Source organism: Dendropsophus ebraccatus, chromosome 8, assembly GCF_027789765.1.
Source record: "Dendropsophus ebraccatus isolate aDenEbr1 chromosome 8, aDenEbr1.pat, whole genome shotgun sequence".
Classification (NCBI taxonomy): Eukaryota; Metazoa; Chordata; class Amphibia; order Anura; family Hylidae; genus Dendropsophus; species Dendropsophus ebraccatus.
The window spans coordinates 10,363,244-10,377,410 of record NC_091461.1 but is presented as its reverse complement, the minus strand read 5'-3'; the positions used below and the strand labels follow the sequence as shown (position 1 = coordinate 10,377,410).

At 41.1% G+C, this 14,167-nt stretch overlaps 1 protein-coding gene across 2 annotated transcripts in view; it reads left to right on the top strand.

Annotated features, from left to right (window-relative positions):
* Nucleotides 1–10,072, top strand: part of RBM20 (RNA binding motif protein 20) — a 157,478-nt gene extending 147,406 nt beyond the window's left edge. For both annotated transcript variants that reach the window (XM_069979791.1, XM_069979789.1), the window contains exon 14: nucleotides 8,623–10,072. In XM_069979791.1, coding sequence (XP_069835892.1) covers nucleotides 8,623–8,733 — 111 coding nt within the window. In that variant the 3' untranslated portion in view covers nucleotides 8,734–10,072. The remainder of the gene's footprint in view (nucleotides 1–8,622) is intronic.
* The last annotated feature ends 4,095 nt before the right edge of the window (nucleotides 10,073–14,167 follow it).

The following is a 14,167-nucleotide window of genomic DNA, read 5'->3' as shown; positions in this document are numbered from 1 at the left end:
AAAAACAAACGACTAATGTAGCAGCGATATGGAGAAAATAGGAGCAGCGGGAGACTTCTGCCATCTGATATAGGCTGTCCAGACCATCAAGCGATCACCTGGGCAGCTCCCTGCGCCCCCCCCACCCCACCCCGTACTCACCTGCTGTACTCACCAGCTATAATGGCGCCGGCAGCGAGAAGGGCACAAGGAGCAAGTGAGTGCTGATAACACTTGTTCGCTCCTCTTCGTCGCCCTGTGTAATAGGGGCTTTAGGTTGGGAACTTATCTCCTAAGGAGCTTATCTCCTCCTCCCTCCACAATGACCTCTGCCCAGGTCACAGAGCATTAGAGGCAGTGACATAGCTACCATAAAGGCAGACCATACCACGGCTATGGGGCCCGCAGGCCACCCTGGCCTTTTTAATGTGAGCCTTTCTAATGAACTGACAGAACAAGAGGCAAATGGCTTCCCACCCTGCCAGTCTCTCTTGGGCCCCCTTCCCTCATACACATGTTCTCCTGGCCCGGCGCAGTCCCCCACTATTTGTTCTCCCAGCTCTCCGGTGCTTGAGTGACGTTACTCACACACCAGGGAGCTTGGAGAACCAAAGAACGCCATGGGACTGTGCCAGGACAGGTGAGTATGAATGGGGTTGTACCGTTTTTTGCTATGTGGCCCCATGAATCCTAGCTACACCCCTGACTTGAGGTAAAGAATAATCAAATATTCCAGATTATAAACTATGTTGTAAGGATAAAGACTGGTCTCGAGGGCATGCTTCTCAGTACAAATATACTCTTTTCTCTTCAGCCAAGCTGTCATAAGACACATGGCTATGGCTGTTTGAATTCTTGAAATCTATGCAGTTTCTGACAAAACAAATTCTGTCATGGGGTAAACCTGGCTCATCTGCCACAACATTGCATTCTCTTTTATTTGTTATTATTAATGATAGCTGTGACTACAAACATGGAAATAAGCAGACCAATGAGATGAATGTTGGGCACTTCCCAAATTACTCCCACGGCATCCTCTCTGGCACCACCTCACATCCATAAACCCCTTATAGAAAGCCTTACTCCAGAACTCAATCCCTCTCAGTCTGCTCCTACAGCTATGCCAATAATGTGCTCCAGAAATTACAATACCTTCTATTAATGTCCCCTAGTACAGCTTTTTTGCTCATACCCTTTATTTCATTTTTTTTTAACACTGCTGGCATCTGCTAAAAACATTGGGCTCTACTTATAAAGTTATTAGTATACGTAATACTTGTTTCTATTCTGCAAATCACACAATCTGGCTGTGTTCCCACATTTGTGTTTTTGCTGCGTTACTTTGTAGAACCTAAATGTCCTGGCTTTGCAATTCCATCAAAATCACTGCACAAATTTACTGTGAATGCATAAATCGTGGCAAAAAAGAAATCATTAACGCAAAAGAAATGTTATGTGTGAACACTGCCTAAGGAAAGGCTGGTGCTAAACCATGTTTTTCCAGCTGCTGTTTACAAACTTTATCTAAAAACTGCATGTGTCTATAAATTGCACGTGTTTCTTGCAATGCTCTTTTTGGCTATGTTCCCACAACGTCTTATTTTAGCCGTTTCACTGTAATTATTTGGGGACAGACATCATTTTGGCACCAAAATGTGGATGTTTAAAGCAAATTATTGACAATTTGCATGAAATGGGCGCCTTTTAGCATTGCAGCCTTGCAGCGCTGGGGTCCTGGGTTCAAACCCCACCAAGGGCAACATCTGCAAAGAGTATGTATGTTTTCTTTGTGTTTGCGTGGGCTTCCTCCGGGTACTCCGGTTTCCTTCCACACCGAAAACATACAGATAGGTGAATTTAGATTGTGAGCCCTAATGGGGACAGTGACCAAAATTGGCAAACTATGTAAAGTGCTGCGGAATCTGTGTGCGCTATACAAATAAAGCATTATATATATATATATATATATATATATATATACATACCAACAAAACACAAGAATCACTGAACTCAGGGAGAACAGTGAAAAATTCCAATGGAGTACTCATTAAATTTGAATATGCAAAAAAGGGGTCCCTGGAGCCTCAGTTACAAGTCTCAAAACACGGGAATAGCCAGATATCCCTCTCTCCAGAGAAGGAAGCCCATTGCCAAGGGGTGCCTCCTAGTGGGGAGAGCACTAAACCACCCTGATACGTAGTCCCTCAGGTCCTCACTCTGTTACGAGCTTTGGGACCTAAATAGGAAACCACCAGGGTGGCCCCTGTGAGTCAAAGTCTAACTCTGTGGCGAGTATAACGACATAAGACAAGGGTTACCAAGGCTAGGCATCCATCCAATTTTTCACTGTTCTCCCTGAGTTCAGTGATTGTTGTGTTTTGTTGGTCTATTTATCATTGCCCCAGTAGCCAGAATCCTGCTCCACACTGACGAGGGGCAAATACCCCGAAACTGCAGTCTGTGGATGGATGCCTAGCCTTGGTAACCCTTGTCTTATGTCGTTATACTCGCCACAGAGTTAGACTTTGACTTACAGGGGCCACCCTGGTGTTTCCCTATTTAGGTCCCAAAGCTCGTAACAGAGTGAGGACCTGAGGGACTACGTATCAGGGTGGTTTGGTGCTCTCCCCACTAGGAGGCACCCCTTGGCAATGGGCTTCCTTCTTTGGAGAGAGAGATATCTGGCTATTCCCGTGTTTTGAGACTCGTAACTGACGCTCCACGGACCCCTTTTTTGCATATATACTGTATATATAGAAGCAGGAGAAAGCCGCACCTCCAAAGCTGCACAAAGCGGGTGTATATATACACATATACATACATACATTTTGGCTATGTTCGCAGTACGTTTAATAGTGTCCACTGCATAGCAACGGACGCCGATAAACTGCTGACCAACAGGCTTCATTTACAACGTTCCTGCTGCTGATACCTCTGTATCAGCTGCAGGAACATTTACTTTACAATTAATTTGCGGGTACCGTCGGGCTGTGCCCGCAAATCAATTAACCATTTACTTCAATGTAAAGTATGTCCGTCGGCCAGTAAAGTATGTCCGTCGGCCGACTTGTGTGAACAGCTATTATTTCCGGATGCTGTTCGGTGGACGGCGTCCGGAAATAAAAGGCATGTACATTATTTTAACGCCTGTTCTAAAGAATGGGCGTTAAAATAACGATGTGTGCATAAAGCAGGCGGCACTGTGTTGACTTCAATGCAATGCGGCCCTGCAGTAAAGAATAGTCGCTGATTCCATTGCAACCAGCGTCCATTTTTTATTATAAAAGAATGTAGTGCGAACATAGCCTTTCTCTGCAGTTCTAAAATTCTCACAGCCTTTGTTCACACAAAGTATGTTTTTGTTTCCATTTCTGTTTTTTGATACAAATACTGAACAAAATACTATGTACAAACCTAGGATTTATATCTCAAAAAAACTTCTGTAAATGTATCTTCCTTTATGATACGGTGTGCATACAGTAGGGTCATAAGAGAAACAGACTGCTGAACTCAGGGAGAACAGCCAAATGACAACACTGCCGGCTGCTAGCATACAGTAGGGTGAAGCTGCTCTTTACTAACTAGATGTCTTGATTTGACATCTGTATCCAGCATCTGGTTCAGAGGAAGCCACATTGCCATTCATTTAAAAGAACATCTTAACTCTGTTGTTGAAGACGCTATAAAACTGATGTGTACCGTATTAAAGAGAACACCGGCAAAGATTACCATGTAATCTCATTTTTGATGGCAGTATATGTTTTTTTATCACATTAAACTCCAGCTAGATCATGGTGTTCCAAGCTGTTTAGTGATTGATTTGTGCCATTAGACAGGCAAAAGGCTGGCAGAGTCATACAGGAAGATACATGATATCACTGGCAGAAAGCTTTTTTGTATTCCCAAAGGCTTGTCCTCTAGTGATAGTCTAAGGCAGTCCTGATATCCCACCTTGTGAAATGTTGTTTCTCATTAAATCGGTAAGCCCAGTGCTAGTGAGGCTGCAGACAGATGCTTTCACTTGAAAGCTTTAAGTCACTGACATTAGCTGGGCTCTTCCCCAGAAAGGGATGTTACAGGACAGTTGGCGTACTTGTCATTTTTAATAGGTTTCTGCTCTGTGCTGTCATTATCCCCCGGTAAATTATGAGTTTCTGGGCAGCAGACGACATCAGCAGCCAACATCTAAACTGAGCTTCAGACATATATCATGGTGACATCAGGGAGGCTGGCTGTTTCTTTTTACACACTCATGGTGTCATCTGAAAGGCATTAGTAACCCTGTGTCAGATGAAGAGGGACTTTATCACGCCAAGCCTGTTTACTGAGTTAGCTAGTAAGGTTTCGTACACAAAATATTGCTCCACAGTATGTGGTGTAAATGTCAAAGCCATTGCTGTATAAAACATAGTTGTTTATGGCAGAAATAGAGATGTCATTGGTAAATGGATGGCTAATTATTATTATTATTATTATTATTATTATTATTATACAGATTATACATTGAAACAACTTTTTTTTGCCCAGGTTTATTAAAACAGAGAACACTGATAGAAGCAATGTATGTGTTCATGGGTTGTAAAGCCAATACACCAGGATCCTTGGTGTAGATTTTGTACTAAACTTTGGTATAGTACAATGAATAAAACCCCATCTGCATTCTGAATGTTCTGTGGATTGCTTGTAGTAAAGGCCCTATTACACCAAAAGATGTCTGACAGATTATTTTAGAGATTTTTTCAGCCAAAGCCAGGAATAGATTTGAAAAGAGGAAAAATCTCAGTCTTATCTTTACGACCCGTTCCCTGTTTATAGTCTGTTCCTGACTTTGGCTGAAAAAATCTGTCAGATAATCTGTCAGACATCTTTTGGTGTAATAGGGATCTTAGAGGGCGATCTGAGCCTCTACCTGAGCAGGGTTTATCTAGGCCTGGTCTAAAGGCCCTATTACACAGACAAATTTATCTGATAGATGATTGAAGCCAAAGCCAAGAACAGACTATAAACAGAGAACAGGTCATAGAGGAAAGACTGAGATTTCTCCTCTTTTCAAATCCATTCCTGGCTTTGGCTTCAAGAATCTGTCAGATAAATCTGTGTGAATCTTTGAGAATAGGGCTATTTTACACAGCCTGACTAGTGCTGCAAACAATTGAGGCTCAATCAATTGTACAGCTAACTTCATCAATAGCCTATTAACGTAATCATAATAAGCCGCACATGCCTGTTTACACAGGAATATGTGCGGTAGATTAGAGAAAAAAATATTTGGCTCCCACCCCCCAAAAAAGATGTCATCATCCAAAGCCATTTCTCATTCACTGACTTTTACTCAGGCCTATTACTCGACAGTGAGCTTCCCATCTGCCAATAGGTGGGTCACAATGTAAAAAGAAAAGAACAACCCTTATTTAATGCAAAATACAGTAATTAGATGGTACTAAAATGATTTCTTTAAAAAACTAAATAAAACAACTTTTTTGTTATTTAATCCGATCCCAGGAATTCTGTGCACCCTGTGTAACCCTGTGCACGCAGCAATCAATATTGATCGCAGCATGCACACGGGACCTGTCAGGGGTCCAAAAAACCTTTCCCTAATAAAAGTTTAAATCCCATTTTCCCAAACTTGATAACAAGTTTGATATGACTTTATGCTAAATTGTGAAAAATATTAAAATAAACCATTATTGATCCCACACGGTGATCAGCGTAACCAAATTGCTGATAAATGCCCAATCCATAAGAGTCTGGTACTAATAAAAAGTCAGAATATGGCTTTTTTCAAAAAAAAAATTTGTAAGTAAAAAAAGTGCAAAAAGTACTGCCTTTGGCTATGCTCACACTTCATTTAACAGCGTCCGTTGCATAGCTTTAGTTTTTTCCTTCTTGTGCTTAAAAGGCCATAGCGCTTTCATTTTTCACCTAGAGACCCAAATAAGCCCTTATTTTTTGAGCCACTAAGGCCGGGTTTAAATTTGTCCGGCGGTGCGGCGGCGTTTCCCTCCGGCGCATGAGAAAAGCGCCGGAGGGAAACGCATTATTGAACTGATCCCATTGTTTTCAATGGGATCGTTCAATATATGCGGCGTGTAAATAGTGACGCCGCACCGCCGGACCGACCGCACGGGAGAACGCAGCATGCAGCGTTCTCCTGTGCGGCCCGCAAGGCTGTGCAGCGCCGCATCCACTAAAGTGAATGGAGCGCCGGATGCCTCGCCGGGCAGGACGCATGTCGTTCGGCTCTGGCATCCGCCGTTGAGGCAAATAGCAGCACAATGTAAAAAAATAAACATATATCTCCACCTGTGTGCTCTCCCCCTCCCCTATAGCCCCCGTTGCTCCCCCAGTAGTATATAGCCCCCCTGTTGCTCTTCCAGTAGTATATAGCCCCCCTGTTGCTCTTCCAGTAGTATATAGCCCCTCTGTTGCCCCCCAGTAGTATTTAGCTTCCCTGTGCACTCTCCCCCAGTAGTATATAGCCCCCCTGTTGCCCCCCCAGTAGTATATAGCCCCCCTCTTGCCCCCCAGTAGTATTTAGCTTCCCTGTGTGCTCTCCCCCAGTAGTATATAGCCCCCCTGTTGCCCCCCCAGTAGTATATAGCCCCCCTCTTGCCCCCCAGTAGTATTTAGCTTCCCTGTGCGCTCTCCCCCAGTAGTATATAGCCCTCCTGTTGCCCCCCCAGTAGTATTTAGCTTTCCTGTGCGCTCTCCCCCAGTATTATATAGCCCCCCTGTTGCCCCCCCAGTAGTATTTAGCTTACCTGTGCGCTTTCCCCCAGTAGTATATAGCCCCCTGTTGCCCCCCAGTAGTATTTAGCTTCCCTGTGCGCTCTCCCCCAGTAGTATATAGCCCCCCATGTGCGCTCTCCCCCTGCTAAATAGCCCCCCCTGTGCGCTCTGCCCCTCCCATATAGCCCCCCTGTGTGCTCTCCCCTTGTAGTATATAGCCCCCTGTGAGCTCCCCCAATTAGTATATAGCCCCCCTGTGCGCTCCCCTGCAAATCCCATTGAAAATGACAGGAAAACATACTGGGGGAAAAAATGTCAACTGATGAGAGCAACTTGTGACAACTGATGGAAACTGATGGTTTTTAATGAAAAGAAGGATAGAAAAACTGATCACAACAGATGCATTTTTGGCATCAGTTGTGACATCAGTTGTGGTCAGTTTTTAGACAAAAAACGCAACTGATGCAAACTTATATATGTAAACCCAGCCTTATTGTACTTTGAAATGACAGACTGAATTTTTGCATAAGGTACACTGCAAAACCAGAAAAAAATTAAATGTGTGGTGAAATTGCAAAAAAACAAAACAAAAAAAAACAACAACAACTTTTTTAATTTGAGGAGGTTTCGTGTTTACGCCATTCGCCCTGGGGTAAAACTGACTTGTTATGCATGTTACTCAAGTTAGTACGATTACAACTATATGTAACTTGTGTAACTTTTATTTTATTTGATGGCTTTTAAAAATTGTAAACCTTTTTTAAAAAAAAAATGTTCCTTAAAATCGATCTATTCCCATGCTTATAGAGCTTTTAACCTTTGGTCTATGGGGCTGTGGGAGGTGTCAATTTTTGCGCCATGATCTGTACTTTTCATCGTTACCTTGTTTGCGTATATGCAACTTTTTAATCACTTTTTATTACAATTTTACTGGATTTGATGCGAACAAAAAGGCGCAATTTTGCACTTTACAATTTGTTTGCGCTTACGCCGTTTACCGTGCGAGATCAAGAATGAAATAAATTTATAGTTCGGGCAATTACACACACGGTGATATTGAATATATTTATTTATATATTCATTTATAAAATGGGGAAAGGGGGTGATTCTGACTTTTATTAGGGAAGGGGATTTTTCATTAATAAAAAATGTTTTATTTTTTTTTTACACACTTAATAAAAGTCCCGCTGGGGTACTTCTAGTATTACTGCTCTGATCTCAAATTGAGATCTATGCAGTATAGATATACTGCATAGATCAATAACATCCGTTACGTCACAGACACCCAGCCGCTACAGATGTGGGGATTGCTTCTCCACGATCACACCGCGCGGGGAGGGGGGATCCCCCCACTAGACCAACACCGATGGAGAAAAGAAGCCATTTAAATGCAGCTGTCAACTCTGACAGCTGCATTTAAAAGGCAAATTAGCGGGCTCCCCTCTGAACGCCCTTAACAAACCCAGGGTGTACACGTACACTGTTGGCCGTTAAGGGGTTAAAAAGGTCTATTTGTCCCACAAAAAAAATAAATAAATTATTGTATCTTTATTTACAGTAATATGAATATAAACTGATCTTCACTTGATTTTATATTTTCATTGGGAGCATAAGATACATGATGTTTGCTTATGATTTGCCATTAATGTATTATGGGTGGGGGATCTAACCTCCATTTAAATGGGCTCCTGAACCTTCACTGATTTCTTAAAGTGGCCATACACCTTCAATAGCTGTTGGCTGAATGCTTGTTTGGCCAACATCTATGACCCCTCATCCCTCCATACACTCAAATGTTTGGCCAATTGTCCCCGTGTTTCCCGTGCTTTCTTGCAATGTGAAATGCAATGTGTTTGTTTTGCAGCATTTTTTTTACTGATAAAAAACCTGATGTTTGTATTCCTCCAACAGAGTTACTTATCGAGGTTGGCTCAAGAAGGTCCAGATATGAATGACAAAGAAACTCCTGTTTCACATGAAGATGTTGGAATTGTTCCTCAGTTTCAAAAAAGCAAACCCTGAAGAACCAGTCTAGGTGCCCAAGTAGAAGACCCATTGTTACGGTCTGTGCGGATATTACAGAGCAATACAAATCAAAAGAATTGTGAAATAATTCTGGAAATAAGAGGAAAGTCGCAGACAAGGGATGTCCAGCTTGTTAAAGTGCCCTTAAAGAAACCAGTGTGGAGAACAAGATCAAGCTATGGCTCCAATTTTGATGGCCATGAAGTATCATATACGTTTAATGTTTGCTCTGTAATATTTCTGTACATATGAAGACAACTACATGATCCGCTTATGAAGTAAGAAGGTTATTCTTTGTATGCACTCAGAATAGTAATGAAACAAGACCTACGGCCAGGACTGATTATTTTGCCCTCGTTGTAACTGTAAACCGCTAGATCGAATTTAAAAAAAAAAAAAAAATTATCATTGGATTTTTAGAGCAAATTTTTGAATATAAATAGGGAATAGTATAGAGAATGCTTTAGTCTGTAAAATGGGTGATTTTAATCGTTGTTATAAGAATAAGTGGCTTTCATATGCAGGAATGAGCCTCTGTGTGCCTTTGTAAATGCATATTTTATCATGGAGAATATTTTATAAGATTCTTACTTTCTCAGGGATTTTTTTTTTTTCTTACAGAATTTAGTCACCTAGATTATAATGTATTGTTATGACCAGTACCTCAGAGCGAAGATGCATGAGAAGTGATGTAGAATGAATTCAGATGTTTCAATGTGATTATGTCTTCTATATACATGAAGCAAAGCTACTGATACAAATGTCACTTTTTTATTGGATTCTCAGTATTTTGACTGAATATTAATTCACTGTTTTAAAGGGCTGAGAATATTACATTCTTCTGAAGTGTCAAAGTATACTAACAAGTTAATGTAACCCCCCCCCCAAACAATTTATATACATGGTAAGGCCTACAAGATACGTAATCACAATGGTGGATGGGGATCCTGCAGCTTAATTCACTGCGTAGGTGTGGCGAAATGGAATCTGTCTGCCATGTATATGCTGTATGTGCTATACTATATGCCTTACACTGGCCAGCAGGATATGCCCCTGTACATTTCTGTGGAACAGGTCAAGATGTCAATGTATAAACAGAAGGCAAATAACAATAAGGTGAGGAGGGTAGAGAGACAATATAATCAGGAACTGATCTTTTAAAATATTTGTATTAATTATTTTTAATTTATTTCTATCTATCTTGTCTCTACATGTAAAAATATATAGGAAGGAAATACTGTAGTAATTTTCTCACTGACCACTTGATGTCCCATACTCACCTATTTATCACTGCATGCACCAAGATAAACAGGTTTCTTATTTAAAAACAAAAAAAGGGGGGGGGGGATTTTGCAGACAGTTGACACAGAGAAACATGGGGCAGGGTTATACTGGGATCGCTTATTATAGCAAATATTTCCTATACAGCTGCAGTCATATAGAAAATAATAAACATCCTATGATTTCCTTTCAGCACTCACTGGTGTCCTGCTGGCACTGTCTCCGGTGTCCCCTGCTGACTTCAGGATAGACTTGTCTTGGGAGTGACAGCCTGCTCAGCCAAACACAGGCCGTGGTGCTGTCCTATCTCAGTCAGTGATTGGCTGAGCGGACTGTCACTCCCGAGATTAGTCTGTCTCGAAAGTGAAGTGCCAGAGACAGTGAAGTGTTTTAAAAAGTGAACTGCTAGAGACACCACCAGTGGGACAATGGAGGAGAACAGACAGGTAAGCATAGGATGTTTATTATTATCGGATAACCCCTTTAAGAGTCCTGCTCAATAAACATATGGATTCGGGAAACTGCTAGAATGTAGTCACTAGACTAAGTTCAGCCATTAAAGTGCTGTATACCAGGATGCTAACCTGTAGCTACAATGCACTCCCTAATGTAGTGTGAAATTAGTCTAATATAAAGAGATGGGTCTACCTAAGTGGAACTTGGTATTACTAAGCGGCACCCCACTCTGGCTCAGAGAACAGGAATTCCCAAGTAAGTCCATGCACTAAAAATATTCTCTTGCAGTCAGATTCTTCCTACCAGGACATAAACCTGCATTCAGCAACAGAGCATATGTAGAGAGAAATGTGAGGCTCGGTATATAGGACCACTGACAAATATGTATTTCATGTCTTTCTTGAGCGCCTTTTACTAGTAATTCAGTAGGCATTGATTTTGCCTGTTGTATACCTGTTTGCCTGTTTGTAACAGAGATGTGTTGGCATGTACTCACTAAAACCTCTGTGTTCCTTATTATTTCAGGGAAAGTTCACACATTTTTTACAATGATTTTAATGCACTATTTTCTATGACTTAAACTAAGCAAGTGACATAGAGGGAATGATGTAGAGAGAAAGAACAAAACACTGGCCAGTATAGACAATGACTGTTTTCTGGTAGTTTGCAAGCCCATGATTTGTTTCCTGACACTTCATACACAATACAAGCCTTCTATAATCTTGTTAGAGTCTAGTATGAATGTGTATATACAGTTCAAGCCACATCACATAATGTGAGCTTACTAGATACATGCTATGTGATGTGGGTTTTATTTAATAAAAGTATAAATAAAGTATAAAAGTATAAACTCCTAAGGACAATCCTTAGCATTCCTTCCCTGAAATAAAGAAAAGCTCACTTCCATGCATATCAGGTCGTCCAGGACATGGTGAAATGTGTTCTGTTGTGTTCACTGGTCAATATGTATATACGATATTACAATTTTATCCAGCTTTTTAACTTTGATAACTTATTTATAATGTGAATTGTAACTTTTTACTATTTCAGATATCTGGTTCACTAGTAATCTATTTGACAGACAAAATCTAAAAAATATTTATATAAATTTTATATATTTGTGTTTATATAATTTACAGCTCAGATTGTTAGTTTTTCTGATGTAAGATTTGTTCTATGTAGAGCAGCACTGGTACGAGCAGTGATATAGATCACTGCCAAGCTTTAGCATGAGGGTCCTCAGGAACTTTACTATAACAAAGTTGCTTTATGGAGTTAAAACACCTACCATTACACATTTGTCTAAAAGAAAACAGCTAGATAATTGATGTGGGGCATTTTAGGGTATGTTCAAACAACGTTTTTAAGGCCATGTTTAGAAAATGATGGCCGCAAATAATGATCATGATTATTTACGTCTGTAATTATCAAAATACGGCTGTAAAAAAGTAGTCAAGAAATGTTGTGTGAACGTACCCTAAAGCTCCTCTCCTGTACTCTCCACAGGGATGCCGATTAGAGATTAGTGAATTTACATTACAAATAAAGTAAAGCACTTGGTTTGCTCGGCCATCAGCTTATATGTCGGCTGCCTTTGATCTCTGTGCAGCATCACCACTGGTGCCTGGAAAAGCTGGATCCAGTCATGAAAAACTTCTCCAAGGAATAGATCCAGCTTTTCCAGGTACCCGCGGTGGAGCCGCAGAGAGCAGCACTGAGATCAAAGGCAGCAGGCGTATAATCCGACTGCCGAGCAAACGAGGCGCTTCCCTTCATTTCTAATTTCAATCATCTCTAATGCTGATGTGTGTAAAGTGATACATACAAGGCTTAATAGACATGTATAGAAGATACATATGGGACATTCAGTCCTGTAATGTGCCAAGAGGCAGATGACACTTTAGTATGTATATGTGCACTGCATAAAAGAAAGAGATATACTCTTAAAGGCCGCAACCACGCAGTGTCGTTTTTTTTTTTTTTTGGTTGTTTGACAGCTTTTTTTTGGGGGGGGAGCCATAATTTTATACGTTATTTAAAAACCATGGCGGGATTTTACAAATAACGGCTGTTGTTTAATAATAACGACTGTTATTTGGGCTTGAAATGAGGCCATTCCAAAAAAAGATTTAAAAAAAAAGACGTTTTGTGTTCATGGCCATAAAGTACATTGGAAAAAATGTTCGGTACATATTAATATATTTCACATAATCAGGGCAGTCTCTGGAGGATTTATCCTGTCCTGACAGCTTTGATTGATGGATCTCTCCCTATACCTAAACAGGGAGAGATCTATCAATCAAGGTTGTGGTTCAGGCAGCATGAAAGTGATTACAGGGTCATTGCTCTCCATACTAGGCAAGTGCATGCCTGTCCAATAAATGAAAGTGACTCTGTACACAGAATCTGCCCCCCCCCCCAACCACTTGTACCTTTGGATAGCTGCTTTTAATCCAAGATCTGTCCTCCTCAAGATCTCCCCACCCTCTTCATCATTAGGAATGCCACTGGAACATTTTCTACATGCTGAACACTGCACAGGTCCTTAACAATCCAGCCCATGTGCCAGGCTAAACAGGTGGGGAATAGAAGGCAATCTGCCTGGAGCATTCCTAATGATGAAGAGGGTGGGGAGGAGGGACAGAGAGGTTGTGCAAAGTTAGGGCACAGATACTCCCGTTTGGCACGGAGCTTCAAGTTTAAAAGTATTTTTTTAGGACAATAACTGCATCACCTGCCGAACGGACCCCAGGACAGATCTTGGATTAAAAGCAGCTATCCGAAGGTACAAGCGGTTTTGGGGGGGTCAGATTGTGGGTACAGAGTCGCTTGAAGATGCAACTACTGAAATGCTGAAAGGAGTCAAAAAGAGGACAAATAACCAGAAATTTGTATCTCTGGATCTGCAATAAAGCGTCTGAGTCACAGGATGACAGACTTTCCCATGTAATGAACTCTGACTACGGTGACAGATTCCTTTTAATTATCACCTTCATCTGCCAGAGAAAGGTGCAAATAATAGGAAGCTGCAGATCTCAATATATAGAGTAGTCTGTGGGTGCTGACATAAACTGTCTATAGACACAGGACAGTTTGGAGGCACAGAAAGTAAACAAATTGTTTTAATAAAGCCCTACCGGAAAAGCATATTTATTATTCTACAGTAAGCTGAAAGAGAAAATTGAAAAATGCTTTTTAAAAGGTGTCCATAGCCTTTATATCAGGAATGGGGAACCTGCGGCCCTCCAGCTGTTGCAAAACTACAATTCTCATCATGCCTGGACAGTCAAAGCTAAGGTTTCAGCTGTCCGGGCATGATGGGAATTGTAGTTTTGCAGCAGCTGGAGGGCCGAAGGTTCCCCATCCCTGCTTTATATATACTAAAAAACTATTGTCCATGTAGCAGCTTTACGTTTTGCTAATAAATTAAATCCAAACTGTTCTTATCCAGTTACTATAAACTTCTACATACCTAATACTACCCACAGTGTATCAGTGTTTTGCCGATAAATGTTATTAGACTATGGATTACAATTGTGTTGATATTGCTGCCTTTTGTTTAGCTCACAGGAACAGAAAAATAAACATAATTATATCCCCCCCCATGGATCCCACTGACAATAATTAGGTCAACTGGGGTTGTGCCCTGGTGTCTGTCATTTCACTGGAAAAAAATAGCACTGCATGGTTGCTA